Consider the following 26,888-nt stretch of genomic DNA (forward strand, 5'->3'; position numbering starts at 1 on the left):
CAGCCGTGTCAATAAACAATCATCCCAGAATCTGAGAAGGGGATATTATTTATGTGGATTTTTAAAAAACCACTGGGTGGATTTTTATCATTATAGGGTGGTTGTGTACACACACTGCCAACACACATTTCAGTTCAAACAACAAGTAAAAGTGAATTTTGCATCCAATGACCCCTTTAATATAAATGTACCTGTTCACATTTAATGCTGTCACCATAACTGAAATTTATTCAAACCCCTTATTATGTTTTTGCCAGAAAAATATGGATTAATACTGTTTAATTTATAAATTATTAGATTTTTTAACATTTATTTTATTTCTAAAAACATATGAGCCCTTATAATAAATAAAATATAGTAAGCTATTTTTATTTGTAGATTAAGGTAAAACCATGAAATGACAGTAAAGTAGCGCTACTACACTGTACATTGTTACAGTCAAGCAAGTATCACAATGTCAGCTGACACCCAATTGAATTCCACAGTCATCATATTTCAAGAGTAATAGCCTTGTGCCACTGCGTTTTTTGCTATTGACTATAAATAGAAAGCTACAAACAAGCATCCTGTATTCTGGTTGCCATTCTGAGAGGCTCCTAGTTATCCCCTGACCTGAAGTCATAGCTGTTTCAACTGTAACTGGGGTTTCCAGTGCCGGTCTGCAAGGAGCAATGCTGATGTACAGAATATTGATGAAGGTCGGGCAGTCAGTAACTGTTGCCAATTATCATAATTCTTCGAATCAATGAGTGCTAGGCTTGTCAGTTCTGACATATCAGGCTCACAAGGGTTATTTGTATTCAGGAAACGGGAGCATCACGAAAAACTGCAAGGATAAAATGAAAACTTAATCTTTTAGAAGCCTTCAAGTAGAACCTTTGTTTTGAAAATGAAATCAAAGTCATTCAGATCTGTTAACAACTGGAGAAATCCTCTTTGAATATGCCAGTGGAAGCTTGGCTTGACTCTTTTTTTGTTTTGAATAAATATACTTTAGAAACACTGTTTAGTTTTTAAATTCCTGATGGTAAAGTTAATTTTGAATAAAATTATACATGATTATTGCAATCAGGCTCACAAGGGTTATTTGTATTCAGGAAACGGTAGCATCACGAAAAACTGCAAGGATAAAATGAAAACTGAATCTTTTAGAAGCCTTCAAGTAGAACCTTTGTTTTGAAAATGAAATCAAAGTCATTCAGATCTGTTAACAACCGGAGAAATCCTCTTTGAATATGCCAGTGGAAGCTTGGCTTGACTCTTTTTTTGTTTTGAATAAATATACTTTAGAAACACTGTTTAGTTTTTAAATTCCTGATGGTAAAGTTAATTTTGAATAAAATTATACATGATTATTGCAAAACACAAAACTAATTTCCACACAAAACAAATACACAGCTTGGCTTTTAAATCAATGCTGGCAGATGTGACTGGAAAAATAATTGGAAAAAAATAAGACATGCTAAGTCAAAGTACATGAAACTAAGATACAAGGCTTGAAATGCAAAACAAACAGGAAAATTCCTTAAACTCCAAGCTGCACTGATTTCAATAAAGACACAGAATATCACATTGATGTCAAACCTGAAAAATGTTTTACGTGGATAAAATAAAGACATGGTTATGAATGTAGCACAAATTTCGGTTGGCTATGAATGCAACATCTTGTTTCTGTATTGCAACCTCACTGATTGAAAAACTATGTTGCTTGCAGGATGAATGAAGGTCCATCTGCTTAGACAAGCAAAAGCATCCTCAATGAAGGAGTGACTCAGCATGGAGGAATATGAGCCCACACATACACACACTCTCATATACACAGAAACACTGATTCAGGAGTTGCACCGACCATTAGTTCTGCCACTAGTCAGTGTGTTGGGTCTGTGTTAACTAGTCGTGAATCACTTATAGGACCTATTGTCCTTGTGAGGGACCGACTAAAACTAAAGGCAGCTATATATTTTTATGTATAAATGCCAATTTATACTGATTATGTGTGAAACATAATCTGGAAAAGATTTACTTTCTATATAATGTTTACTTACATTTAGTAGAATTGTATTATATACATCTTAGATGTATAGTTTCTGAAGAGAAATGCAAAACTAAAGTTATCACAGAATAAAATATATTATTTCCAATCAGAATAAAACAGTAATGATATCAAATATGTTTATTTATTTAAACATATTTTCTGTCATCTCTAAACACCCCCTTACAAAGTCCAATTTGCATAATGATTTTTTAAAAATTATATCAGACCGCATGAATTTTAGTGACACCCTGAATCACATGACTTCAGTTGTACTTATTCTATACCTGGTGACAGTAAGTAAAAATTTCCTCTTTCTACAAACCATATCTCCTTGTATCCAGATGTTATTTTCTTTGTATTAATGAAATGGTCAAATATATATTTGGAATTAAGTGACCGCATTTCACATTCTCTTCTCCATTATCAATAGTGCAACGATGTATGATGTATGATATAAAATTCGGTGAACAATGGTAAATGTGAGTGTATATAAAAAGACAGCTGATTTCCCATCAGGCAAGTCAATTAGAGATAATTCAGGATAATTGTGCCATTTCTCCCCGGTCACCTCAATGGCAAAAAGTATCTCAACTTATCTGAATTCACCCTACTTAAGGCGAGCACTGAATTCAATTAGTGAACCACACATCTGAATGACTATACCCTGCTGGATGAAGACCAATTTAGACTTTAGACACCATCAATTTCCAGGCCGGTTTCAGTTGGTTTGTTACAGTAAGTGCTGGATTAGTGTTGGTCTAGCTGTTGGACTACCATGGTCTTAGGTGAAACTAGCTGACCACTCACATCTGTTGGTGGTCACCAGCATCTGAAACATGTGAAGACAGTCAACTTAAAATGAGTAGTTGCCCAAGCACACAAGAACTGTGAAGCCTTGAAGTCTATCCAACGAAGATGTCAGCCAGCAAAATTTTTGACCTCCTTTTTACAATCATCTCATAGGATATCTTAATCACATCTTTACTTTGGCCATCAATCTTAAAACAAGAGCCAAGCGAACCCTGTAATATGTTGGTTAATGTCTTATTCACCTAGGCATCATCAGTTAACACAGCATTGTTGAGTTAGCTCATCTCACAGAGCCAGAATTCCAAGACACGGAAAGATCAGTCTTCATTAGCTCTCCAGACGAAATGCCGCAGGCGTCCTTCTTAAGACACTGTCTTTACTTGCACTGCTGCAAAGGTGGCCCAGCACAAATGGAGATATTTGCAGCACAGGAGGAAGCTGAACGCTCCTCCTTAATGTCAGAGCAGGCCAACAACTATTAGTCAATGGAACAAACAGAATGTTGTTGTTTCAGGGATGGGAAAAACGTTAAATGAAAAACACATGCATTCACACATTTTCTACAGCCATGAACACACACATATAGCCACACGCATAAATCTATACGATCTCTGATGGCTAGCTGGAGGCATTATGGCACATTTGGTATGCTGCGGTGTGATATGTGCTGCTGCAAAGGAGGCCCAGTACAAATGGAGATATTTGCAGCACAGGAGGAAGCTGAACGCTCCTCCTGAATGTCAGAGCAGGCCAACAGCTATTAGTCAATGGAACAACCAGAATGTTGTTGTTTCAGGGATGGGAAAAACGTTAAATGAAAAACACATGCATTCACACATTTTCTACAGCCATGAACACACACATATAGCCACACGCATAAATCTATACGATCTCTGATGGCTAGCTGGAGGCATTATGGCACATTTGGTATGCTGCGGTGTGATATGTGTGGGCTGAAATGTCAGGGTGACTGAGGTGAAGAGAAACTGACAAAAGTGCAGAAACGACACTCTTCTCAAATGAAGTGACCAACCAGGAAAGAAAATCAGGCTCAGATTTTCCCACATTCATATGTGAGGTCATGTCCAATTATAATTGTTATGAAACGTACTGCTTTCAATATACGGATTTCCATCCACATATTTTGCACATTTGCAGAATAATGATGGATGGAAAATATTCTTATAAAATACTTACAGGTGCATCTCAATAAATTAGAATGTCGTGGAAAAGTTTATTTATTTCAGTAATTCAACTCAAATTGTGATGCCAAAAGCACCAAAAGTTGGTTAAATGACCATGGTGTTGGTGTGCTTGACTGGCCAGCAAACTCACCAGACCTGAATGTACTTTCTATGAACTATCTACTGAACTATGAAGTACCAGCTGTAGAATCTGGACTCTCTGTCACGAGGAGGGACCACCTCGATGGCCTCCTTCCTTAAGAGAGTGTTTACTTCCTATTCCATTACCAGAGCCTGCTCGGGGCCCACCAGAGTGGGAAGAACCCCACAGAAATGAGGCGGTGGAGAACCGAACTGGATTCTGTAGCCTCTCTCTACAGTGTGCAGGACCCATTGAGACACATTTGGCAGAAGTTTCCAGGCTGCCACAAAAGTCTTCTAGGGGAATAATCCTTTCGAGGCTGACCTCTGGTGTATCTTGGGAGCTGAGCTTGATGCCCTGAATGAAAGTGTTGCTGCCTGTATGAGGAGCTGGATGTAGATGGCTGGGGCTGCCTTCTGGCAGGAGCCAAATGGTGTAATCAGAGTGGCTAGTTGCTCTAGAGACCTCCTTGGAGGTAGCGAGCCCCCCAGCACCGCTACATTTCCGGGCGGATACTGAGAGTCGCGCTCGTTGGAGACAGCTGTGCCCTGAAACACCGGGGGTGGCAGGGTTGACAGACCGATCTCCTTAGGGCACTGAGGAGAGACAGGCACCGTATGATGAGGTGTACACCGCTCTTCCCCAGAGGGGCCTTCCCTCAGAAGTCCTGAGCCCGTAGCGTCAAGACTTCTTGGCCGAGGTCTTCTTAGTCAGAAGGACGGTCCGCAGATCCGGCCTTGACTTCGAAGAAACCCGACCTAGAGCAACGCTATGTTTTTGGGTCTCCTGGTATGAGGAGCAGGCACACGGGTACAAGAGCTATAGAGCTTCGAGGGAGGAACCGCTGAAACGTCGCCGCTTGTTTACGGCCCTCCTGAAACCTGTCGATGACCGAGTTGACGGCATCGTCGAACAGGCCAGCAGGCGCAAGTGGGGCGACCATGAGGAAGACCCTGTCTTTCTCCTTCATATCAGACAGGGTCAACCACAGGTGTCTCTCCGCCGCCACCAATGCTGCTATAGACCTGCCGATGGCGCGATGCCCTCCACGTCAACCTCCTCGGAGGAAGACAGTCGGAGCGTCGAGCCCTCTCCCCAGGTGGAAGAAACCGCAGAACAGGCTTCCGATCCCAGAGAGCGGGCAGTGGATCTGGTGGCTGAGGAAGAAGAAAGGGACTCGCCCATCTCCATTCCCTCCACCAGATCCATTTGCAATCCCCACGAGCGCAACCCGCCGCTCTGCCTTGGCAGAAGCGGGGCCAGCACCGCGAGGAATGCTGCTGAAGGCTCCCTCCTCAAAGAGAGCCTTCCGGGAGCAAAGCGTACACAGTGACAAACACTCGAAATGCAGGCAGTCAACTCCCTTGAGAGCTGACTCTGCATGCTTCGCTCCCAAGCAGACAACACACAGACTGTGTGTATCCCCACCCATAATGTAGCGTGGGCAGGGAGGAACACACAGCCTATAATGCTGTCCGCTCTTGCCCTTGTGTTTGTCCTTAGCCTTTGGCATTGTGCTTGTGACTGATAGTAGACAAACAATAGTAAATAAGGCTGACAAACACGGAGTACTGACACACACACACAGAGCGCTTGCTGAATGACAGAAAGCTGCCACTGTATCCACCGCACGAGCTTTTAAGTTTCCTGGTCACTACGTCACCCCACCCGTGACGTCTCGCCCATCCATTGGACTGATTACACACGTGATTCAGAGCGTGGTCACGCTGAAGGCGTTCCCAAAGCGTTTCGACGCAGCTCGAGTTCCTGAAGAGGAACTCTGGCTTCACCTGCATTATTCTGATAGGTCAGTGAACAAAATGCCAAAAGCCATGTTTGAAGAGAAAGCACAAAGTATTGATGATTCAGTATTGTGAAGGCTAGTCCTCTCTCTCAGGTTACCATAACAAGAAGTCCTTTTATGATTGTGTAAGTGAACAGAATGTCCTATAATGTCCAAAGTCATATAAATCTTTGATATACAAGCACACATGTCCAAAAAGTACAATAAAATCCCTTGTTAGCATTCCTTGTAGCATGTTCGCATTTCCTGACATTCATCATTATAGAGTCAATACAGACCTAGAAGGTCAAAGTCTACGTCAGGGTCAACTTTTGCCAATACATGTGCATGGTAATTCAAAAAACAACTCTCTTACGCAGTTATCTAAACCAAATATACTACAAAGAAAGTATATAAACAGAGCAGAGGAGTTTTTCCAGCATGTTTGATTATGAAACCTAATTTTGCAGGCCATTTTCTGAGGAGAAAACCTCTCACCCTTCTCTCCTCCCACGACTTTTGCCGTAATTCTCAATGTTGTACGCTTCATGTCTGCCAAGTAGAACTTAAACTCTCATCAAGCTTTGCCACGTAGTCACTGGCTGTCTGAGTCCAGCATGTCTCTGCTGGAATTCACTGAGAGCTGCAGCTTCTCATATGCACACACGCACTCCAGCTGATGTCGCCAAAGACCTGCTCGCTCAAAAACATTGAGATTCACTTACAGATATATTGTCCTGTTATTTTTAGTACCGGCTTGGGCATACCTGCACTTCCACAATGCAATACAACATCAAGCCTACTGCCACATGTGTAACCTTTCCATTCAAGTAAAAGCTGAATATTGCTGATAGACAGACACACCATACAAGGGATATGACTGATTTATGGTTTTAATTTGATGTCTAAGAAAAAAAGAAAAGCACCAATTGCTGTTGAAACAATTGCCTGAAGATGTAGGAGAAAATGCTTATAAAAGCAGCTCAGTCTTTATACTGACCATACACATTTCACTTTTATATTCTGGTTTACTCTTAATTTGAACCACAATTAAAAAATAATGCTTTAATTCCTATATTTACACCACTACATAGTCTAAATTGAATGGGAATTGTCGTTCCAGAGAGTGTGTGTCAAGACAACAATCTCACATCCTGTTTTGTCTTGGTCGCGCAAAATTACCTTGAGGCAATTTTGGTCTAAAATTTCATAGTCAGTTTATGATTAATGTTTTCCTTACTGTTTTAATTCTTGTATAAGTAAGGGATAATGCACAGCTAACTGTGCATTAAACAATTTTAATGCACGATGTGGAGGCCAAGAACCACCCGACGCGAAGCGGAACTAGTAGTGCATTATTCCGCTTATACCATGGTCATTTGCCAGCATCGACAAGTTAAAGCTGTTAATGATGTTTGCAGCTCAATATTTGACCGGAAGGGTAAACATGACTGTTATTTTTGTCAGTTACGGCTCGTTAGCGCTAGCATTTTGCCCGCTTCAAATCAGACACAGAGATGAAATAGTGCAGTAAGATCACATTTATTTGAATGAATCATGGCATTTGTTTGAATTAATTATAGATGGAGAGATAATTACCACCTTGTTGCTGATGAATATAATGTAGCAATCTAGTATCTTGGCTATTTTATTAATAAAAGTCACAGGGCAGTGCTGACAACAAGTTTCTGTGTGTATGCAGCGCAATCTGCAATCTCCGTTGTGTGTCTGTGTGTGTGTGCGTGTGTGAGTGTATTTGTGTGCATCAATTAAAGCAGCACATTTATATAAACAGCGATTAAACTTGAGTGTATTTGGGTGCATCAATTAAAGCAGCACATTTATATAAACAGCGATTAAACTGACTTGGAACTACCTGTGCATTAAACGGTTTTAATTCATACCTGCCAGCAAATCAGAATCAAGTATTCAGACAGATCATGGTATAAGTACGTTTATCTTGTGTTTATAAAATTTTGGAAACACAGATTTAAATTATTGCAAGCAAAGTACTGTTCAAAAGCCCAAAGTCAAGTTGAGAGACATTTATGCATAATGATACAAAAGATGTTTAGTTCAAATAAATGCTGTTCTTTTGAACTTTCCCTTCATATAGAATGTAAAAAAAAAGGTTAACAAAAAATATTAAGCAGCACAAATGTTTTCAACATTGACATTAATAAGAAATGTTTAGTAATAGCTTCTGAAAATTCAGCTTGGCCCTCACAGGAATAAAATATATTCTGAAATATATTCATATATACAATAGAAGTACTGCAACAATATTTGCAGAAAAATGTAGTAACTGCAGCTTTGGTTCAAAAATATTCAGCCAATAATAATAATATTCTGGCATGCATTAATAATAATAATAATAATAATAATAATAATAATAATAATAATAATTTGTAGAGTTTTCTGTACAATTCAGTATACACAGTGTACTCATAATTTGATTTAGATTTTATATTTATTAATTTGTTTATAATAATAATAATAATTCTTTTTTTAATATATATTTTTTGCCGCTTTTGCCTTTTATTTTAATAAATAAATTTTCCCACAGGGAAAATGTAGAAGCAAGCAAATCTAATTTGAAATTTGAAGCAAATCTGAACTACTCGCCCGACCTGGCAAACAGAAAAGTCCTTACTGCTGAGTGATGCTAACTTAACCATTAAGCCTCCTTTGGCTTAGAAAGACCATAAGCACCAAACCTGCATAAACCAGCACTGAGCAGTCTAGAAATGTGTGTTGATTCAGTGACAAGAAACTGAACCTCAGCATCTCTCCCTAGTCATCAGTATACATGTTCAGGACTCGCGTCAGCATTCCATGACGAGCTGATGTCAAAAAGGTGATCTGACCTCTGGGGTGAAAGTCAGCAGGTTGATTGATAACCGGCTTCTTGATGTCAGAGGAGCGGTAGACGATGTGATGACGCCCGGGTCCTCCTTCCTCCTCTCCTGTCATGTCGCCTCCTCTCTCCAGTGGCTCGATAAAAATCTCCTCTTGACCTGCACGGATCATCCCCGCCTGACAGGTCCAAAAGAGAGAAAGAGAAGTAGAGATTAGGTTTTTCAAAGGCAGGTACAGCACAAAGCTTGCACATCAAGTCCATTAAGCGAATCAGCTATAAGGGCTATTTCTGTAAGCCTGCTATATCATGTTTTCATCAGCTTTGGAAGAAACCCTCGGGCAACCTGATCTCTGAATCGATCCATCCTCTTTCTAACTCATGTGTTCGGGCCCGACCATCTCTAAAACTCTGTGACATTGCCTGTCATAAGCATAAACAAACGCTCGCTAAAGTTTCCAAACATTTTTAGGGAGCAAACATGAGATCGTCTTGTTTATACAGTTTAAAGACGACGGTGAGAAACTAGTCTACGAGGGCAAAGAGGGAAATCCAAACCACGAGCGAAGATCAATACGAATCTCTCTGCCAGAGTGAACAAACTCACTGACAGATACACTTGACAGCTCATATTCCATTCTTGCCGTGTCTCGTTGAGATTCGTTGGCTTTGAGTGACGGTCCATGTCCACTGCCAGGGGCGCTGTGAACGGAACGAGAGCAACAGAGAGAGAGTCTACAAGGCTGTAGACACACGGGGCTAATCGATTGTAGGACACATCGCAGTTCCTACGACTTATTGGTTTTTCCCTGCCAGAACGCAGGGTCTTTTCCCTTTGCTTCCATAGCAAATTAGACAGCTGGAACGAGAGCGCCAATCGATGGCAAGGTTAGACCTCTTCTCTGATGTGGTGGAATATCAAATGTGAACTTCAAACAGGGCCGTTAAAGTCACGCCGGAGCCCCCTCAGTCATCACAAAATTGAAGCTCGGCAGAGCGCAGGCCGCTGAGCTAGTCGTTTAGCTTGTTCTCCCAGGAAATATTACACAGCGAGCGATCCCGCCACCTCCCTCGCTCCCTCCTGCTTCCCCCGAGGGTTCATTAGGAAGGAAATGCCCGCGCACTGCATAAATCGACACCACTGCATGAAGGGCTGCCATCACACGTGAACAACACGGACTGAAAGTGCTGATGTAAAAACAAAACAGACTAACGTTTACTTTTGTCCTCTCCCAAAATCCACTCTGTGTCATCTCTATTGCAAACGAAAACGACAGTGTCACCAGAAATCAAATATGCTTTTCCTTTCTTAATGACCTGAATGGGTCTACCAGACATCCTACATCTGGGAAAAAGTGAGTGATTAATAGGATAATGCACCTCTGCATGATGTAACAGGCTTCTTACGCTATACACTCTGCAAAGTAAGTATTTTTGCTCTGTTTACCAGTAAAAAAATCTTTAAAACAGTATCAATTTACTTGAGAAGCAAAATTGTACCGGATATTAAGATTAAGGACACACACGCACGCACGCACGCACGCACGCACACACACACACACACACACACAAACACATATTGGTCTTCAAGTTTTATGAGGACATAGGCGTAGGATGGTTTTTATACTGTACAAACTGTATTGTCTATCCCCTTACCCTAACCTCACACAAAACTTTCTGCAGTTTTAGATTTTCAAAAAACTTCATTCTGTATGATTTATAAGCTGTTTTCTTTATGGGGATAAAAAATGTCTCCACAAGCACAAAATGTACTTGTATTACTATACTTATGGGGAAATTTGGTCCCCATATCATAGGTAATACCAAGTATACACACACACACACACACACACACACACACACACACAACTGTTCAAATGTTTGGGGCTGGCAATTTTTTAAATGCTTTTAAAAGAAGAAAAACAGGATTATTGTTAAATAATATTATTTACATATAAATAATATAACTTATTCCTTAAAATGTAATTTCTACATATTTCAGGTTTTCAAGTTGTGGTAAAAGAAAAAAAAGTTCAAATATTAGTTTATATTGTAAATCAAATTGCTTTAGTAAAGCATACTGGAATATCAGTCAAACCTCAAACATTTCTATCTAAAATATTTTTTAATCTGTCTGGGATGTTTGTCCACTACTCGAATAACATCAAACATTAAAATAGTTTGTAATTTTTGTGATAAAATTAAATGATCAAGACTGAAACACTGCCCTACAAAGGCAGATCTTTTCAAACACTGAACAGTACTGACAAGATCATTTTTAAAGTAACATTTTGATAAGCTGCTGAATGACAGCCTGTGACTGTGGTATAATTTACACTAACCTAAAAAAAATACAGTCATTCACGTTTGTCAGATTAGGTCGTTCCTGTTAAAGTGTGTTAAAGTGAAACCTGAGCACTTTTGAAGTACAGAATAACTCGGATTCCTGTTCAGAGACTGGGAACAAAACATTGTTTTCAATGATATTTTACCGAAAACACATTTTCATGATTTATGCAAGGAACTGAGGCTGAGTGACTAGTTGGAAAAACTAGTCAACTGGGGTTTTACTGGACAATCGAACACGCCTGCATTTCAACCGACTAATTCTTTCCATTTGGAGTCCTTTGGGACATCTCCAGAGCCCATAATCTGAAATGGAACCCATCATCAAAATCAAAGCCCCTCTTTCCTCATGGAAAAACTATGGCTAATGCCTGTCTTTTGGCCCTTTCAAGCACACACAGTTAGGCTCTAATAGCCTCGTATGAACAATCTATATTAAAATGTTCTGTTTTGTTACAGTCGAAGCACAGAAACATAGCACAAAACCTCCAACAGAACAAGCCGGGTCAGCTGCACCATCCAACTTCATCCAAGACCTTCATATCAGGGAGATTGTGGTTAGGCAGACTTCAGCTGATCTGAAGTGTCACTATCTGCCAAAATATCCAAGGGAGAGTTCATGAGCAGATTCAGATGCATTATCTGTGTTTGTGTGCGCTTGAATGTGTGGAAAACGGCCAACCTCCCTGTCTAATAAGAAATCCACAACCCTCTGTGGTCACTCTATATGTGTGTGATTGCTCATAAAGGTGATATTTGTTTGATTCTGACAGCTACAAAACAATGAGCACTGTATCTATTCAATTGCCACTACCGCTTCAAGTTTTCTTGGCTCCAGGTGGCCAGTTTGGTTCTAACATAACTTTTCTTGTTGTCAAATTTAACAGGAATTGATAGCCAAGATGCAAGGTTTTTTTTCAAAGTCCCGCCGCCTAGCAAATTACTGTCTCCACTTCAAAGAATGAGAAATATTTTTCATTTACACCCAATCCACACCTAGGAGAAAATACAATCAGTGTCAATTTAGAAGTTCCCATTTGAACTGAAGTATCACAGTGTGGAAAAAAAAAACACTGCTTCAACATCATGACATATAAGACAAAAGCTCTACTCCGAACTTATCAAGCTGCCTTGCGCCCTACAACTTGTGTAAAAGACGCATATTTTAGCATACTTAAAAAAAAAAAGAGTACTTATTATGGAAATGGACACGTAATTGCATGCTAATTCCAACTGGCAATTAAATTTATTTTATTTTTTTTACATTTATATTAAATGCAAAACGCTTAAGACTGATTTTTTTTTTGTAGATAATTAAGACTTAAATACCTCTTACATGTAAATTTATAATTACTTCTGATATCTTTGAAATATGGTTATAGTGTACTGTCAAATATACTAACAAGCATTTATGGTAAACTAAATTACACTTAGACTTATTTGTAATTACACTTTACAATTAAAGTTGTAATGTAGTATACCTAAAATTACATTAAATGTAATATTGAATAAGACACTACAGTTAAAATTATAATCAAGTACTTTACACATGCTTTATGTTAAGTTTTAAGTAAACTTTTTTAAAGCATGACAAAAAATGATTTAAAATGTACTTCAAAATAAAACTTTTAATTTGACATTATTACAAAGTGCAATTTTTAAAATTGTACTTAAAGGGATACTCCACCCCAAAATGAAAATGTTGTCATTAATCACTTACCCCCATGTCGTTCCAAACCCATAAAAGCTTCGTTCGTCTTCGGAACACAATTTAAGATATTTTGGATGAAAACCGGGAGGCTTGTGACTGTCCGATTGACTGCCAAGTAAATTACAATGTCAAGGTCCAGAAAAGTATGAAAGACATCGTCAGAATGAATAGTCCATCTGCCATCAGTGGTTCAAGCTGAATTTTATGAAGCGACGAGAATACTTTTTGTATGCGAAGAAAACAAAAATAATGACTTTATTCAACTATTCGTCTCCTCTGTGTCTCTCTGCATCACCGTAGTGCCATTTTGGAGAATAACCACTGAACGCAAGCAGCGTACGCTATTCTGTGTCAGCCGCGCTGCACTGATGCGCTCTTTTCGTTCAAATCAAAGCGTAAATACATGTAGAAAACGTATCCTTGTGTCGCGGCTGTCACAGAAGAGTGTACGCTGCTTGCGTTCAGTGGTTATTCTCCAAAATGGTGCTACGGTGATGCGGAGAGACACAGAGGAGACAAATTGTTGAATAAAGTCGTTATTTTTGTTTTCTTCGCATACAAAAAGTATTCTCGTCGCTTCATAACGTTACGGTTGAACCACTGGAACGAGCTAAACAAACTTTAAAATATGAATTATTCTTTTCTACCCTTCAGAAACACCAGGTTTTGAAATTTCCCCTCGACACGCCCCTTAACATGTCATCGTCATGTAATCAAGGAGGTCTGTCCTGAACAACTTGTGTCTGTTCATTAATCACAAGAGCGATACTGCTGTTGAATTAAGAACTGTCAAACTGTCAGATATCGAATGAATGTTTATTTACATTAGTCATTTCTCTCACCTCGTCGGCCATCTTGGATTTATCTTTTTACTTTGTCATAATGCATTCGCAATGCATTGATTTATAAGGATTCCGACAGCATTGCATTAGCATTCAGTGATAAAAAGAAAGGATCTTAAAAGGCAAAACATTTATAATAATCGCCTTTGTCTTGGAATAGTCACTAATATTCTACTAAAAAATTAATTGCCTTGCTCTTGGAATAGTCACTAACATTCAACTAACATTCTTACTAACAGCGATGTGTGTAAGACAGAGAACTCACACACAGGGAAAGACAAACAGAGAGAAAGAAAGACGAAGGATTACAGTCAGAGCTGAGCCCAAGAGACAGGGAGGAAGTGCAGTGCAGTGCTTCTCCAGCATGAGGCTCATGAGAGGCCAGACTCTGACATAACACAGGAGGTTATTAGGAAGCTGTTTATATAGTGTAAAAAAGAGTTACATCGGATGAAAGAGAAGCATGTGGGTGGTTGGGTACAGTGACACTAATGACGACGAACAGATTGCTACACTTAACATACTGTCCTGTCCTGTCCTGTCCAATCCGTCAAAGGGATATTGTCAGAGTGTGGACTATGACAAATGAACAAGATGTTAATGGAACAGCTCATTATAGGGAATAGCCATAATTAACTATCCCTGATAGTTGAACTACTCCTTTAAAAAAAACTGCCTCAGCGAAAATTTGACACTTTAGCTTCAGCAGTTATGCTTTTTCCAAATCATGTGGGAAAGATCATATTTACGAGTTGAACGCACATGAACGCCACTGTGGTGATGTGTCAGTGAGAAAAAACGGGGGACGCAATAAGTGCAGCATCTCCATGTTAAATTTGTTGAAATTAATTATTCTTTTTTTCATTCACAATAAAAATAGCTAAGTTGCATGTTCAAAATACAACAGTTTAGTACAATTACGTCAAAAAAACACTCCTGATGCATATTCCTTATTTTAAAAGTAGAGTTAAAAAAAAAAGTTTGGTAGAAAGGTTAGATTGGCATCTTGCTCCCACCAAAAAGACTTGAATGTACCAAATGTCATAATTACGACTTACCAACTTGTAAATATGAAATTCCCAGGTGAACCTGAACACACCATTAGCCCCTGCTGGTAGATGGTGTAATTTCAACAATACGCAGACAAAAAGTTTTTTCAACTGACAGCCATTTAAAGGCAGAGTAAGTGATTTCTGGTAGCCAATGTTGATATTTGAAATCACCAAAACAAACACGCCCCTACCCCAAAAGGGTCTTGCCCCTATTTTGATAGCTCCGCCCCACATATACGTACGCAACCCAGGCAACGATTAGTTCTGTGAAACAAAGCAAAACCAATATTACACCGTGTCTACGGACGTGAGCGGCGCGGCGCAACAAATCCCCGACAGAAAACTGCTGCCGGGTTCTATTTATGACGTGCTGACACAAATTTCAAATGTTTTCTAAAGTGTTTTTGAAAAATCACTTACTCTGCCTTTAAAGGCGGCCAAGTATTCTGAAAATAGATGCATTAAAGTGAAATACAAATCACAAAAAATTGTTTGTCCTTATCTGATAGCAGCATCCAAGTACCTCTAGCCGAGCAAATGCTATTGAGATGATTGGAAATGCTAACCGATAGCTCTCTCCAGGTATATTAGAACTCTTTGAAAGAGTAGCATATGCTGAACTAGAGGGCTGGAGCCCTGCAGAGTTTTGTTCAAGCCCTGCTCCAACACACAAACCATGTAGTTTTCAAATAAGCCTGAAGGACTTGATAAGTAGGATCAGGTGTGTTTAATTAGGGTTGAATCTAAACTCTGCAGGGTTCCGGCCCTCCAGGAATTTAGTTTGACACCCCTGAACTAGACTGTCAGTCATGGAATATAGTACATAGAAGACCAGCGGTGCACGCTTCTCTTCTGGATCCCAGATGAGAGCAGTTTTTCCATAGTTCCTGATTACTGTTATTCAATACTAGCCTTAGGAGAAAGAAGAGCAGCTAAGGTTTAGGTTTCAATAAAGATTGGATTTGGATGGTTTCCAAACAGGACCTGGTTATAAGAAAATGGGATATTAACCTTGTTTTTAAACAAGATTTGCTTCACTAAGAACTGTAAAGGGATCTGCCGTACAAAGCAGTGACTCGTGTTTTCATTCACACAGAACATTTGCAGTGTTTTCATTCATTTAGTTTTAGGCAAAGCCAAGGCACATATGAGGTCTTTGAGTGTGTTTATGCAACTGAAGACTCAAGATCAGTGAGACTTATGATGATGAGCTTCCTCATGTGTGTTTTTGTTGGGACAACACAGCCGATTGTGCCTGCCTGTGATCTGTCTCCTTTATCTTTTTAAGTTCTAATATCTTAAAGGGGTCACATTCAGATGATTGAAATGGCCAGATGTCGAAGTTCATCTTGGTGCTGCAACTGTCCTGGTTTTATAATCATAACACCATTTTTTTTCTTCTTTCATTTTAGCACTGGTGTCTTTGATTAAAGATTTAACAATTGCAGCTCTTTCATGGATGTTGGCTTTGTAAAGTTCTCTATGGTCAGTTTTTGTGGAAACAGGGGCTTCAAGGTGAATATTGAGATTTGCTGTCACTTTGCAGTAGTAGTTCTGTGTTGTCTGGACACAGTCCTTCTTAGTGTTTAATGGTCCCTATCATTCACTTGAGTTTTTTTTTACCCACATTCTTCTTTGCTGATGAAGTCTTGCCATGCTTTGTGTGGACACAATCATAGTCATAAAGACTGCCTTAAAACACTAAACAATTGGGCTGTTAGGGTCACAGACACTCCTGTTCCATGATTTGCCCTTTTTGGAAGTCTGACAAGTCACCCATTTCACAGGCTGCTTGTACTAAACACTGCTGAGCACAACTTATACTACTGATATAAAACTTAGTGAGTACAGACAACAAAATAATAAAAGATAATTGCAATGTTTGTTTTTTTCCTACACAAATTATATTTACCCCTATAATAATGGGTGTTCTCGCCACTGTTAATCGCTTAACAATGGTGTTAATCGCTTCTCGGTCTTTTGGCTAAGATCAAGCGTAGTCTGGAGCCGGGGCTTGCTCCGTCCACTCCACGCATCGGCCTGGTATTGCAGTGTCGCCAGGAACGGTGTTCTTCCCCTTTTTGGGGATTGTCGCTTTTTTTTGTGGGGAAGTCGTGGCCTAATGGTTAGAGAGTCGGACTTGTAACCCAAAGGTTGCGGGTTTGAGTCTCGTACTGGCAGGGATTGTAGGTGGGGGGAGTGAATGTACAGCGCTCTCTCCACTTTCAATACCACGACTGAGGTGCCCTTGAGCAAGGCACCGAACCCCCAACTGCTCCCCGGGTGCCGCAGCAAAAAAATGGCTGCCCACTGCTCCGGGTGTGTGTTCACGGAGTGTGTGTGTGGGTTCACTGCTGTGTGTGTGCACTTAGGATGGGATAAATGCAGAGCACTAATTCCGAGTATGGGTCACCATACTTGGCCACATGTCACGTCACTTCACTTCATTATTTTGTCCAACCCCTGTATATACAACAACGATCAATTAAAATCTTAAAAAACGTAAAAAAAATCATTAATATTATCTAATAAAGAATAACAATGTCTACAGTTCTCCCAAAAATGAAAAACCTATCATCTTTTACTTTTCTTTCCTTTTAGAAGAAAGAAAGTCATACAGGTTTTGAATGACAGAATTTTTATTTTGAAGCGAACTATTCCTTTATTCAAAATAAATAAATGCTGTCACCTTGCATCTGTTGTGAATGTGAATTTTAGTCTGTGTTACCCATGTGGCAAATTGCGCCAGTCCAATGATTCAGGTCAGATTACTCAAGGATTATTGAATCGTGTATTAAAAGCAGAAACCTGAGTGTGTGTGATCAGACACACAGTGAAGTGGAATAGCAATTCCACAGAGAGAGACACAGCCTTACATGTTCCTTCTCATCATTTATCTTCTGAGCCGGGCAAAGACAACCACATTCCCCGAGCCAAACCTACTGCTTTTCCACAGCCTGTCCAATGGCTGGCCTGTATTTCATACAGACGTCTCTTCTCCTGAAGAATGACAGATGATGAAAAAAAGAGAGCCAGAATTCCCCAATTATGGCAAAGAGTTTAGTAGGAATGTTGATGAGATGAAGCAATGACGGTGGATGCTAAGTACTGGAAAGTATTTACACACATGTGCACACACATGCTGTATATGAATCAAGCCAGACCTCACACACACATGCACACATTTTTTCCTGTCAGAGGTCTGGACAAACCAAAGTGGTTGAGTCTCAAAAATCAGTACTTTCAATTCCAGCATTGCTTCCTTAAGAGAATTAGGACATCTAGCCAAATAGCTAATAACTTATTTAAAAATGAAAAGCTTCCTTTTTCAAAACTTTTCAGTGTCAGCTCTCACTGGAAACCTTTTCTATCAATGGGCCTATGGTTAAACTGACGCCATGATCTCATGTTACAGGCTCTTCGCCACATCATCAGCTGCCAAGAATTCATTGTCTTTTCCCTTTCTCTTTCTTAAACTCAAGGAAAAACTGATACTCACACCTCACACTTGCATTTACGCAGTTAAAACAAGGTTAAGCCTTCACATTTCCTTAAATCCGATCCATTAAATCAAAAGCCAAGCAAAACCCAAAATTAAATGTGGTGTAAATGTGGTGTAAATTTAAAAAAAGTTGATGTCATATTTCAAGGTATTAAGAAGGAAATTGGGCTTCAATGCTTTCATTGGCTTCCCAATGGCTTCATAGTATAACTAACTTTTGTGTGTTTTTGACTTTAAGTTCAAAAACACTCCTGACTGGAAATCAAAAAGTAGTTTTTAAGTCTTGTTTTCCCGTAGAAACTTACACAAATTTTGCATAACGCCACAATGCAATAAGCTTTCAGCAACAAGCAATTTCAGTTTTTCTGTCCATAATGAAAACAAAAATGTTTTTTTGCAATGCTTTCTCACACACGTGATATGTTGTGGCTAAAGAGTGCAAAACTATAAACACATCCTGTACCTTGTAAATTCAAGACTTTGGTGATGCTTCAGCAGACAGTTTACTTTGAGCGATTTTCCTTATGGAACTTGAGGGATTTGTTATGTTTCTAAATTCCCAGACTCTCTTCAGTCATGATACATGAGGAGAGGTACTTCAGTCCAGTGAGGATTCGGTATGGACAGGGTAATTGGTAATGTTTTAGTATAGGGACCAATTCTCACCATCACTAGTTGCTTATTATAATGCATATTATTAACACATTTGCTGTTTATTAAAGGGGTCCTATTAAGCTTTTTCACTTTTTCAACTTTAGTTAGTCTGTAATGTTGCTGTTTGAGCATAAAAAAAGATCTGCAAAGTTACAAAGCTCAAAGTCCAATTCAAAAGGAGATATTTTATTTAACAGAAATCACTTTTCAAAAACTACAACGAATGACTCGTTTGGACTACAACGCATATTTTTCGGGATTTGTGATATCACAAATATCGACGAATGGGATGAGACCTGGTTGAGCTGCACTAGAGAAGGCAACGAGTGTTATCACTATGTCGGAGACAATCACAGCACATTTTGTCTTTCAGAAGGCGAGCCTTCATTTGATACAGGAACTTTTCGAGCCGTTCATGCCAGACTGAGGAGAGAGGTTTTGTAATAATGTAAAATATGTGAAAAATAATGTGTTTTTCGAACATCCTAGTATGAGAGCCTGTTCTAGTACACCCCCAAAACAAAATCAAGACTTTGTAAAAGAGCATAATAGGACCCCTTTAAGACGTATAAAGTACATATTGTATATGACCATATTCTACATCCCTAATCCTACCCAATAACTAAACTTAACAAATACCTTACTAACTATTTAATAAGCAGCAATTTAGGAGTTTACTAAGGCAAAATTCATAGTTAATGGTTTGTTAATAGCGATAATTGGATCTTAAAACAAAGTGTGACCAGTTTATCTGTAGCAATGCCACAGAAATAAAAATCATGACTCACAAAATGTATTGTCACTTGCCATTTTTATTGATTAGCACCATGTGCAATATTTACTATGTTTTTTTCTGAATATATATTACGTTGAGTTGAAATTTGTAATTTAATTTAATTGAATGTAATTTTATATATCTACAACAGTCCATACAGTTTACGCACAAAAAAAAATCAATAAATAAAAAAAATTGGGGGTGAAATATTCCTTTAATCCAAGAAAAAATATTATTAGTAAATGGCATAAGAAAACTAAACTTAAGTCAGATTTACAATATTGTTTGGGGTCAGTAAGGTTTTTTAAAGCGATTAATGTATTGGATGCATTAAAAGTCATTAAAAGTGACAGCAAAGACATTTACAGTCTTACAAAAGTTTTTTATTCCAAATAAATGCTGTTCTTTTGAACTTTTTGTTTATCAAAGTATTCTGAAAAAATTGTATCTATGTATCTCGTTACTGTATTTAATAACGATAATGATTAGAAATATTCCACAATATTACTGTTTTTACTTTGTATTTTTTAAACACATTTGTAGTTTTTGATCAAATAATTGCAGCCTTGGTGAACATTAGACTTCTTTAAAAAATATTAAAAATCTTACCAACCCCCAAACTTCTGAAGGGTAGTGTATATACAGAAAAAGAAGTGTTATTATCTCAAACAATTTTGCTTCTCAAGTAAAAGTAACCTTAAAACAAAGAAAAAATACTGATGAAGAAAATGATTTTTGCAGTGCTGTGCTAAGCCGGTTCACTCGACTGGAAACTCTGACATGAAATATCACTTTAAAACAGCACTGTAGCACACATTCAGCACAACTGGGCCAGAGGGAGAGCAAGAAACAGAGCAATAAGGGAAACACCTCTTTGTTACCATGAACCAACAAACCCAAATCTCGATTTCATCCAATAATTTGAAGAATTCAGAAATGAGCTTCTCGCAGTGAGTTCAAGTAAGTGCAGCCTTAGGGAGGAATTCCTTATCTGGCTTACGATTCCCTTTCCAGTCCTCCCTGAACACATGTGTGTCAGTCCAGTCTCTGTTATTCCCTCCACAGGAAGGAGAGGCGTGTGTTTAAGGTATCAGGAGACTTCTCTGAAGCAGGCCAGACCACTCTCCTGCTCTCTCTTTCACAGCTGCCACATCACAAGACTCTTAAGTCGAGGTTCACAATGAAAGCACAGAGGCCATTCCAGAAATGAGAGCTGTCATCCATCTGGAAGGCAACTCCCAGTCAATCCCGTGCCCAAAGCTCTAGAGTGATTTCATTTGTACCTCTAAACCGCTCTGTTACTTTAGCACACTGAGCTGTGCGCTCTGGAATTTGCAAACTGTTTATTTCTTTCTTTCTCCACCACTTTATGTTTTGGAGAGCATTGCTGGTGGAATGTTAATGACATCATCAAAGCACTCCGAAAGATTCCCAGGCGACAGGTGCCAGGAGATTTCTGGAGCAACCCCACCTGACTAGTGCTCCCCTTTCATCCTCCACCGCCACGGTACGATGACACACACACACACACACACACACACACAAACGGCGCAAAGTGCCACCAAGGCCAGCTGCTTAAGTCTGACAGATGGCCCCCCCAAAAAACAGCACCCGGTTTCTCATTTGGAGCATTTTTCAATTCATTTGAGACAGCTCAGAGGTCACTTGAGACTCTCGGCTCTAAGCTTGTGCACCGCTCTCATGACGCTGCCTAAACCTACACTGAATAAACCTGACATCAAAAGAGAGTGTTCAGAAGATTAAAGGCTATCGGTTGGATCCTGAATCAGAGTAATGTGCACTCATCAAAGGTGGAGAGAAAGGATTGTATCGGCACAGAGGATGACTGCTGGAGTCCCGTTAAAGAAATGCACACAAGTAAAGCAAAATTCAATGAGTTGGGATGTGCAAAACTACATTTTTCCCGAAGTCGGTGTCAAGAAAGCCATGCGCAATAGAATGCAACAATGAATAATGCAGTTCATGTGAATAATAATGTAATTCAAGCACTGTGAATAATAATGTAACATTTTTGTATGTTTTTTAATGTACAGTTTTTTTTACGATCTAAAAATAAAATATAAAACACTAAAATGTAAAAATTTTGAGTTACAGACATGCATTACGAGTATAAAATTTATTGAAAAAAGTCACATTTATACAAATATAAGTTATTTGAGACATTAGGGAGATTGGATTACTTCATTCGCAGTGCTTAATGGGCGTGGGAATTCACTTAAGAGCAATGTTCCCTCTAACTTTTTTTCTTCCTGAGCAAAACTTTTCTCTATTGGGCAGACATTTCGTCCACCTGAGCAAAAACATTCTTTATACCAGACATGTACAGTACGCACACAAAAAAAGTGTGTAACTTTTAACTTTAATGTGCTATTTGTATTTAATTTGACCCGTGACTAAATTATGTACTTTTTTTTTTTTACTGTATAATACACTGCCATTCAAAAGTTTGAGATCAATAATGTTTATTAAAGAAGTTTCTTATGCTCATCAAGGCTGTATCTATTTGATAAAAACACTGAATATTATTTCACAAAATAATATTGTGAAATATTATTGCAATTTAAAATAAAAGTTTTCTTATTTAATATACTTTAAAATATAATTTATTCCTATGAAGTAAAGCAATTTTCAGCATCATTACTCCAGTCTTTAGTGTCACATGATCCTTCACAAATCATTCTAATATGCTGATTTATAATCAATGTTGGAAACAGTTGTGCTGCTTAATAATTTTTTGGGGACCTGTGATATTTTTTCAGGATTCTTTGATAAATAGAATGTTAAAAAGAACAGTGTTTATTCAAAATAGAAATTTTGTGTTACAATATACACTACTATTCAAAAGTTTGTGGTCAGTCATTTTTTTCTTTTTTTTTAAAGAAATTAATACTTTTATTCAGCAAGAATGTGTTAAATGGATAAAAAGTGATAGTAAAGACTTATATTTTTAGAAAAGATTTCTATTTTGAATAAATGTTGTTCTTTTTAACTTTTTATTAATCAAAGAATCAAAGAAAAAAGTATCACAGAGGAGAGCTCTCAGTCAATACATGGGAAAACAAAGTAACTGGCATTACTTAGGCCTATTTGAAAAAGTAACTCTTGTACAAATTCTTGTAATTTAAAAAGTAATGTGTTACTTTACTAGTTACTTGAAAAAAGTAATCTGATTACGTAACTCATGTTACTTGTAACGCGTTACCCCCAACACTGCCTATGAAGTACCGTTCTGTGCCCATCATCTGCTATTTCCAGCACTTAAACAAGCCACTCTTATTTAATACATTATGACGTTTTATTTCACGTTATTGCATTTGCGTTTGCGTTTGGGTTGGCTCTCGATTTGAGCTATTTCGTCCGCAACCATTAAAATATTCGGGTATCAACTCAATAGCGGTTTACCCAAGCATTGCAATTCATTCGCTTTCGCCAATGGCTTTCACAACTCATTTATGCGTGTGCGCGGCACATTATTTCCTCTGTGCGGCTGCGGTGGAAGAAGTGCACAGCAGCGCGCGCGCGCAGCTTCAGTGTTGGGAAGGTTACTTTGGAAATGTAATAGGTTCATTACTTCAATTCACTTCACTTCAATAACTGTCTGGTTTGGTTCAGCTACAAAATCAGACATCAGAAGACTACAGAGAACGGTTCGGACTGCTGAAAGGATTATTGGTGCCCCCCTGCCTACCCTCCAAGAACTGTATACATCCAGAGTGAGGAAAAGGGCTCAGAAAATCACTCTGGATCCATCACATCCAAGCCATCTCCTTTTTGAACTTTTGCCATCTGGTCGGCATTACAGAGCACCGAATACCAGGACAGCCAGGTACAAGAACAGTTTCTTTCCCCAGGCAATCTACCTCATGAACAGTTAATGTTCTCCCATTGTGCAATTAAAGTATGTGCAATAACCTTATACTTATTTATCACCCTAAATCCTAGTACATCCCTACAACTTTATTTTATTTTAGTCTATTCCTATTCTATCTATAGCACACCTGTACATACAATTAATTCTTTTGTTGTGGTTTATATTTATGCATGTGTATTTTATTCACATCTAATTTTTATTATCTGTGTGTTGTTGTTGTCTCCGTGTACTGGAAGCTTGTGACACTATAACAAATCCCTTGTATGTGCAAACATACTCGGCAATAAAGCTCTTTCTGATTCTGATTCTGATTCTGACCTTGGATGCAAAATATCTTCATTTGCATATAAATGTGTCTTAGCAGTGTGTGGACACAATCACCCTACAATGATAAAAAAATCACTCCTTTTTTTTAATCCCCCAAAAACCTAAACAGTCTCAATTATCAAGCCATTTTGATTTTGGAGTGAACCTTCAATACCACGGCTGAGGTGAGACCCTTGAGCAAGGCACCAAACCCCCAACTTTGTTGGTGTGTATTTACAGTGTGTGTGTTCACTGCTGTGAGTGTGCACTTGGATGGGTTAAATGCAGAGCACAAATTCCGAGTATGGGTCACCATACTTGGCCACACGTCACTTCACTTTCACTAAATTTGTTTATGTCTGGCTGCGCAAATCATTTTACTCCAGACTGCTTTCTGAATGAGGGACAATTCAAGGCAGGTTTTGTTAAAAAGTTAAAACTCAAGGATGGATCAGTACCCATTGTTCATGATCCAGCTGCACCTCCAGAAGAAGCAAGTCTCACACTTTTTATTTTATTTATTTATTTTTAGTTTTGGGCATTTTTGCCTTTATTGTGATAGGACAGATCAAACATGACAGGAAGCGAAGTGGGAGAGAAAGAGGGGGTGGGCGGAATCGGGAAAGGTCCTAGAGTCGGGATTCAAACACAGGACACCCGAAACACAGTGGTACTGTATGTCGGCACGCTGCCCGCAAGGCTATCGGTGCCAACACACTTTTTATTTTTTATGATTATTTGCGAATCGTGTTTGCTCTTCCACAGAAGAGAGGTCATTAGCATGTAAAGAGATATGCACCGAAACGGGTCGCTGTGAACAGAGATGTTTTTGACAAGGTAAAAAAGGGTGTTGTTTTACATGACCACTGAGACCATTTCAAGAATACCCTAAAGAATCATACCAACTTGTGGAAAATGGGCATCCGATGTCCCCTTTAAAGCACAGCCACCACAAAATCAGACTTACTTTAAAATCATTCTGAGGTTAAATACATATTTAAAATCATAACATGAAATAGTTTAATAGCTATGATACTGTTTTTGAAATCAAATCTTTGCATAGCTATGACAGGAAACACTGGAATCTAACAATGCCTTAGAAAAAGAACAGTTAACCTTAAAAAAATAAAGCATATGCATAAACCCTATCGGATAAGCATGTTATAAACTTCTGAAACCTTGGTGTTTCATATTTTAGAGCAGTCACTGCAATTTATGAAAGAAATCAATTAAATCTGTATGTGGGAGTGTGTGTGAAAAAAAAGCAGATGTAACCCCCTTTGTAATCCTTAACATTTTCATAAGTAACTGTAATTTAATTACACATTTTTTCTTAGTAACTGTAACTGATTACAATTACTTTTATTTTGTAATTAAATTACGTAATTCCGTTACATGTAACTAGTTACTCCCCAACACTGCGCAGCTTAGAGGGAACATTGCTTATGAGCATTTTTTGCAGGGTTTCTATGGTAACAGCAACTTTTGATTTGAGAATTTAAGGCAATGTTCTTAATCAGAAATTTGTCTTTTATACAGTTGAACAATATATCATCACTTAAGCTCAGATCTCATGGTAGGCCTGTCTTGGAAGATTTATGCTATAAAAGAAGAGAAAGTCAATGGGATTTTTACTTCCAGAATCTGACTGTTGTGCTGTATTATACTGGCTAATAAGAAAGTGTATTCATTACATGTTTTTTCTTTTGAACATCAGCTAGACAAAGGAATGCAAAGGTATGGAAAGGTTTCAAAGTTGAAGTACAACACAATGGCCAAAGAGTGTGAATTTGTACAGTATGGCTATAGTAGTGGTTGCTTTAACAGAAATTAAATTAAATATAAAACTTTACTAAAAGAGTTTTAGTAAAAAAACAACAACTATCAAACATATATGTTTGTCGTCAGCCCAGTACAAGTCAAGCCGGCCGTTCCCGAGTCAGGCCCGCCGGCCACGTCGTTGTCAAGCCCGCCGGCCGCTACGAAGTCAGGCCTGCCGGTTACCGCAACGACAAGCCCGCCGGCTGCCCAGTTCTGTTCTCTGCCTTCATCCTAGCCCCAGAGCTCGCTCCAGTGTCGGCTCCAGCCCCAGAGCTCGCTCCAGTGTCGGCTCCAGCCCCAGAGCTCGCTCCAGTGTCGGCTCCAGCCCCAGAGCTCGCTCCAGTGTCGGCTCCAGCCCCAGAGCTCGCTCCAGTGTCGGCTCCAGCCCCAGAGCTCGCTCCAGTGTCGGCTCCAGCCCCAGAGCTCGCTCCAGTGTCGGCTCCAGCCCCAGAGCTCGCTCCAGTGTCGGCTCCAGCCCCAGAGCTCGCTCCAGTGTCGGCTCCAGCCCCAGAGCTCGCTCCAGTGTCGGCTCCAGCCCCAGAGCTCGCTCCAGTGTCGGCTCCAGCCCCAGAGCTCGCTCCAGTGTCGGCTCCAGCCCCAGAGCTCGCTCCAGTGTCGGCTTCAGTCCCTGAGTTTGCTCCAGTGCCAGCTCCTCGAAAGCGCCTTGCTGTGCCTGCTCCTCCAGAGCGCCCTCCAGTGCCAGCTCCTCATAAGCGCTTCCCAGTTCCCGAGTCTAGCCCAGTGAGGGCTACTGATCCCCCGTTGAGCCCAGGGAGGGCTCCAGATCCCCCATTGAGCCCAGGAAGGGCTCCAGATCCCCAGTTAAGCCCAGGGAGGGCTTCAGATCCCCAGTTAAGCCCAGGGAGGGCTCCAGATCTTCAAGTAAGCCCAGGGAGGGCTCCAGATCCCCAGTTAAGCCCAGGGAGGGCTCCAGTCCCGTCATGGCCCACGGAGGGCCTCGGAGCCCGTAAGCGTCCCCAATTAAAATAGTGTATTAAAAACACTTTAAATTAAAACAAATTTAAAAAAAAAAAATTTTAATGAAAAAAAAGTAATTAAAACACTTTAAATAGAGTTCCCTGTTTTTAGTTCAGCGTCCGGTATTGTTTATGTCTTCATGTGCTACGTGAGTTTCCCTTGTTCCTTGTTAAAGTTCTCTGGATTGATGTACTCCTC

At 39.4% G+C, this 26,888-nt stretch overlaps 1 protein-coding gene across 1 annotated transcript in view; it reads right to left on the bottom strand.

Annotated features, from left to right (window-relative positions):
- LOC107689184 (A disintegrin and metalloproteinase with thrombospondin motifs 2-like) overlaps positions 1-26,888 on the bottom strand; it is an 82,722-nt gene that overhangs the window by 35,339 nt on the left and 20,495 nt on the right. Inside the window, exon 3 of the mRNA XM_016487108.1 lies at positions 8,822-8,990. Within this exon, the coding sequence (XP_016342594.1) occupies positions 8,822-8,990 (169 nt within the window). The remainder of the gene's footprint in view (positions 1-8,821; positions 8,991-26,888) is intronic.

This window comes from Sinocyclocheilus anshuiensis, unplaced genomic scaffold, assembly GCF_001515605.1.
Source record: "Sinocyclocheilus anshuiensis isolate Anshui unplaced genomic scaffold, SAMN03320099.WGS_v1.1 scaffold966, whole genome shotgun sequence".
Taxonomy (NCBI): Eukaryota; Metazoa; Chordata; class Actinopteri; order Cypriniformes; family Cyprinidae; genus Sinocyclocheilus; species Sinocyclocheilus anshuiensis.